This window comes from Oncorhynchus tshawytscha, linkage group LG27, assembly GCF_018296145.1.
Source record: "Oncorhynchus tshawytscha isolate Ot180627B linkage group LG27, Otsh_v2.0, whole genome shotgun sequence".
Lineage (NCBI taxonomy): Eukaryota > Metazoa > Chordata > Actinopteri > Salmoniformes > Salmonidae > Oncorhynchus > Oncorhynchus tshawytscha.
The window spans coordinates 21100929-21104458 of record NC_056455.1 but is presented as its reverse complement, the minus strand read 5'-3'; the positions used below and the strand labels follow the sequence as shown (position 1 = coordinate 21104458).

General features: G+C 41.4%; 1 gene segment (V, D, J or C); it reads left to right on the top strand.

The window, feature by feature from the left end:
- The first annotated feature begins 1360 nt into the window (after positions 1-1360).
- LOC121841047 lies at positions 1361-1911 on the top strand. The segment is given in 2 exon segments: positions 1361-1480; positions 1577-1911. Coding segments are annotated over 2 exon segments (363 nt in total).
- The last annotated feature ends 1619 nt before the right edge of the window (positions 1912-3530 follow it).

Genomic DNA, 3530 nt, shown 5'->3' with positions numbered 1-3530 from the left:
ACGGTAAGCACAGGGAGCTGGCACAGGTCTCCTACCTGACTTCTCCACACTCCCTGTGTTCCCCCCCCAATACATTTTTGGGGCTGCCTCTCGGGCTTCCAGCCACGCTGCCGTGCTGCCTCCTCATCTCTGCTTTACAGAGAGGGACCGGGCAGACCACAAGTCTGGTTAATCCTTGGGAGCAATTTCCAAATGCCTGAAGGTACCACGTTTATCTGTGTGTCTTCCTCTTCTGAGGAGGAGTAGCAAGGATCGGACCAATACGCAGCGTGGTAAGTGTTCATCTTCGTTTTTAATAAGAACAGTGAACAAAACAATAAATGACAATGTGAAAAAACAAAACCGAAACAGTTCCATGTGGAAACAAACACTGACACGGAAAAGAATCACCCACAACTCAAAAGTGAAACCAGGCTACCCAAGTATGGTTCTCAATCAGGGACAACGATTGACAGCTGCCTCTGATTGAGAGCCATACCAGGCCAAACACAGAAATACCAAATCATAGAAAAACTAACATAGACAACCCACCCAACTCACGCCCTGACCATACTAAAACAAAGCCATAACAAAAGAACTAAGGTCAGAACGTGACAGGGGGTGGCAGCATCATGTTGTGGGGGTGCTTTGCCGCAGGAGGGACTGGTGCACTTCACAAAATAGATGGTATCATGAGGTAGTAAAATTATGTGGCTATATTGAAGCAACATCTCAAGACATCAGTCAGGAAGTTAAAGCTTGGTCGCAAATGGGTCTTCCAAATGGACAATGACCCCAAGAACACTTCCAAAGTTGTGGCAAAATGGCTTAAGGACAACAAAGTCAAGGTATTGGAGTGGCCATCACAAAGCCTTGACCTCAATCCTATATAAAATTTGTGGGCAGAACTGAAAAAGATTGTGCGAGCAAGGAGGACTACAAACCTGACTCAGTTACACCATGGGCCAAAACTTACCCAACTTATTGTGGAAAGCTTGTGGAAGGCTACCCAAAACTTTGACCCAAGTTAAACAATTTAAAGGCAAAGCTACCAAATACTAATTGAGTGTATGTAAACTTCTGACCCACTGGGAATGTGATGAAAGAAATAAAAGCTGAAACCAATTTCTCTCTACTATTATTCTGACATTTCACATTCCTAAAATACAGTGGTGATCCTAACTGACCTAAGACAGGGAATTTTTATTAGGATTAAATGTCAGGAATAGTGAAAAACTGAGTTTAAATGTATTTGGCTAAGGTGTATGTAAACTTCTGACTTCAACTGTATATCCTCCACTTATGCAAATGTAACTTACTGTAGCCCCTCTGTTCCTTTCTCTCCCTCTACCTCCTCCTATATAAAAACCTCTCTGTATATGAGAGTCCTGTTACGTCCCTCTGAGTCCTGGGAAGTAGAGAAGAGCAGCTCACACCATTTCAGCTTCAACACAAACCATGTTCCCTACATCTCTGCTGCTACTGCTGGCAGCTGCCTCCTGTGAGTTGCTGACTGTAGTCTGATCAGTATAACCTGTTTTGCTGTGATACTGATGTGACTACTTGATTGATCTGACCTGTCGTTCCTCTCCCTCAGGTGTCCACTGTCAGGTCGTACTCACACAAGCTGAACAGTCGGTCCAGGGGACTCCTGCAGGATCCCTGAAACTCACATGTGCCTGTAGTGGAATCACTCTCAGCAGCTCTTATATGCACTGGATTCGCCAAGCACCTGGAAAAGGACTTGAATGGATAATTTACTATTATTCTGACAGTTACAAGAGCAATGCCCAGGTAGTACAGGGTCGATTCACTGCATCGAAGGACAGCACTAATTTCTATCTGCACATGAGCCAGTTGATGTCAGAGGACTCTGCAGTGTATTACTGTGCTAGAGACTCACTATGGTTAAACTAATGAGAATAGCTGTACAAAAACCATCTGGTAGAGAAAGGAAGGACGCGCACAAACACACAGACCTACGTATAGTATGACCAGTAGACCATGACAAGGGGATACATGAGGAACAAATGTAATAATGTGTCAGATAATAACACAATGATACACCTGTTAAATACATGGTGCTTGTGTTGTTGATGCATCAACAGTGGGCACTCTCTCTCCATTTGAATAAAATAAAGACCAATAAAATAAAGACCAGAGCCCCACTTGTTTTGAGCCCTCAAAAAAGAAAAATAATAATAATTTTAAAAAACATATACAGTTGAAGTCGGAAGTTTACATACACTCAATTTGTATTTGTTAGCATTGCCTTTAAATTGTTTAACTTTGGTCAAACGTTTCAGGTAGCCTTCCACAAGCTTTCCACAATAAGTTGGGTGAATTTTGGCCCATTCCTCCTGACAGAGCTGGTGTAACTGAGTCGGGTTTGTAGGCCTCCTTGCTTGCACACACTTTCCTAGCTCTGCCCACAATTTTTCTATAGGATTGAGGTCAGAGCTTTGTGATGGCCACTCCAATACCATTTTTTTTGGTATCGTAACCCATTAGTGTCAGTTGTCCCCAGTCTTTAAATTGTTGCATGTATTTGTATTGGTACCATAATACATTGTATATTTTTGATAGTACAGAGATTAGGCCTTCTTGTACAGTATTGGTCAAGTTTATCATAAGAATGGTAAAAACAGTAAAGGATCATGAATGAGTTCAATGAATGTTTAAAACTTATTATGGCTGCAAGGGCAGTATTGAGTAGCTTGGATTAAAAGGTGCCCAGGGGTGCCCAGAGTAAACTGCCTGCTCCTCAGTCCCAGTTGCTAATATATGCATGTCATTATTAGTATTGGATAGAAAACATTCTGAAGTTTCTAAAACTGTTTGAATGATGTATGTGAGTATAACAGAACTCATATTGCAGGCAAAAAGAAATCCAAACAGGAAGTGGGTTTTCGATTTTCAACCCAGCCCCTATTGAATACACAGTGGGATATTGGTTATGCTGCACTTCCTAAGACTTCCACTAGATGTCAACCATCTTTTGAAACTTGTTTGAGGATTCTACTGTGAAGTGGGACCGAATGAGAGAGGAATGAGTCAGAGGTCTGCCAGCAGTCATGCGCTGGTCATGCGCATTTCACATGAGAGGTAGCTGCGTTCCTTTGCTTTTCTGAAGAAAAAGGAATTCTCCAGTTGGAATATTATTGAAGTTTTATGTTAAAAACATCCTAAAGATTGATTCCATACATCGTTTGACATGTTTCTACGGACTGTAACGGAACTTTTGACATTTCGTCTGCAACAAGGGAACGCGCTTCATGACTTTGGATGTGTTTACCAAACGTGCTAACAAAAGTAGCTCTTTGGACATCAATGACGGACATTATCGAACAAATCAAACATCTAATGTGGAACTGGGATTCCTGGGAGTGCATTCTGATGAAGATCATCAAAGGTAAGTGAATATTTTTTAATATTATTTCTGATTTCTGTTGACTCCAACAAGACTGATATCTCTTTGTTTTCTGAGTGCAATTCTCAAATTATTGCATGGTTTGCTTTTTACATAAAGCATTTTTGAAATCTGACACAGC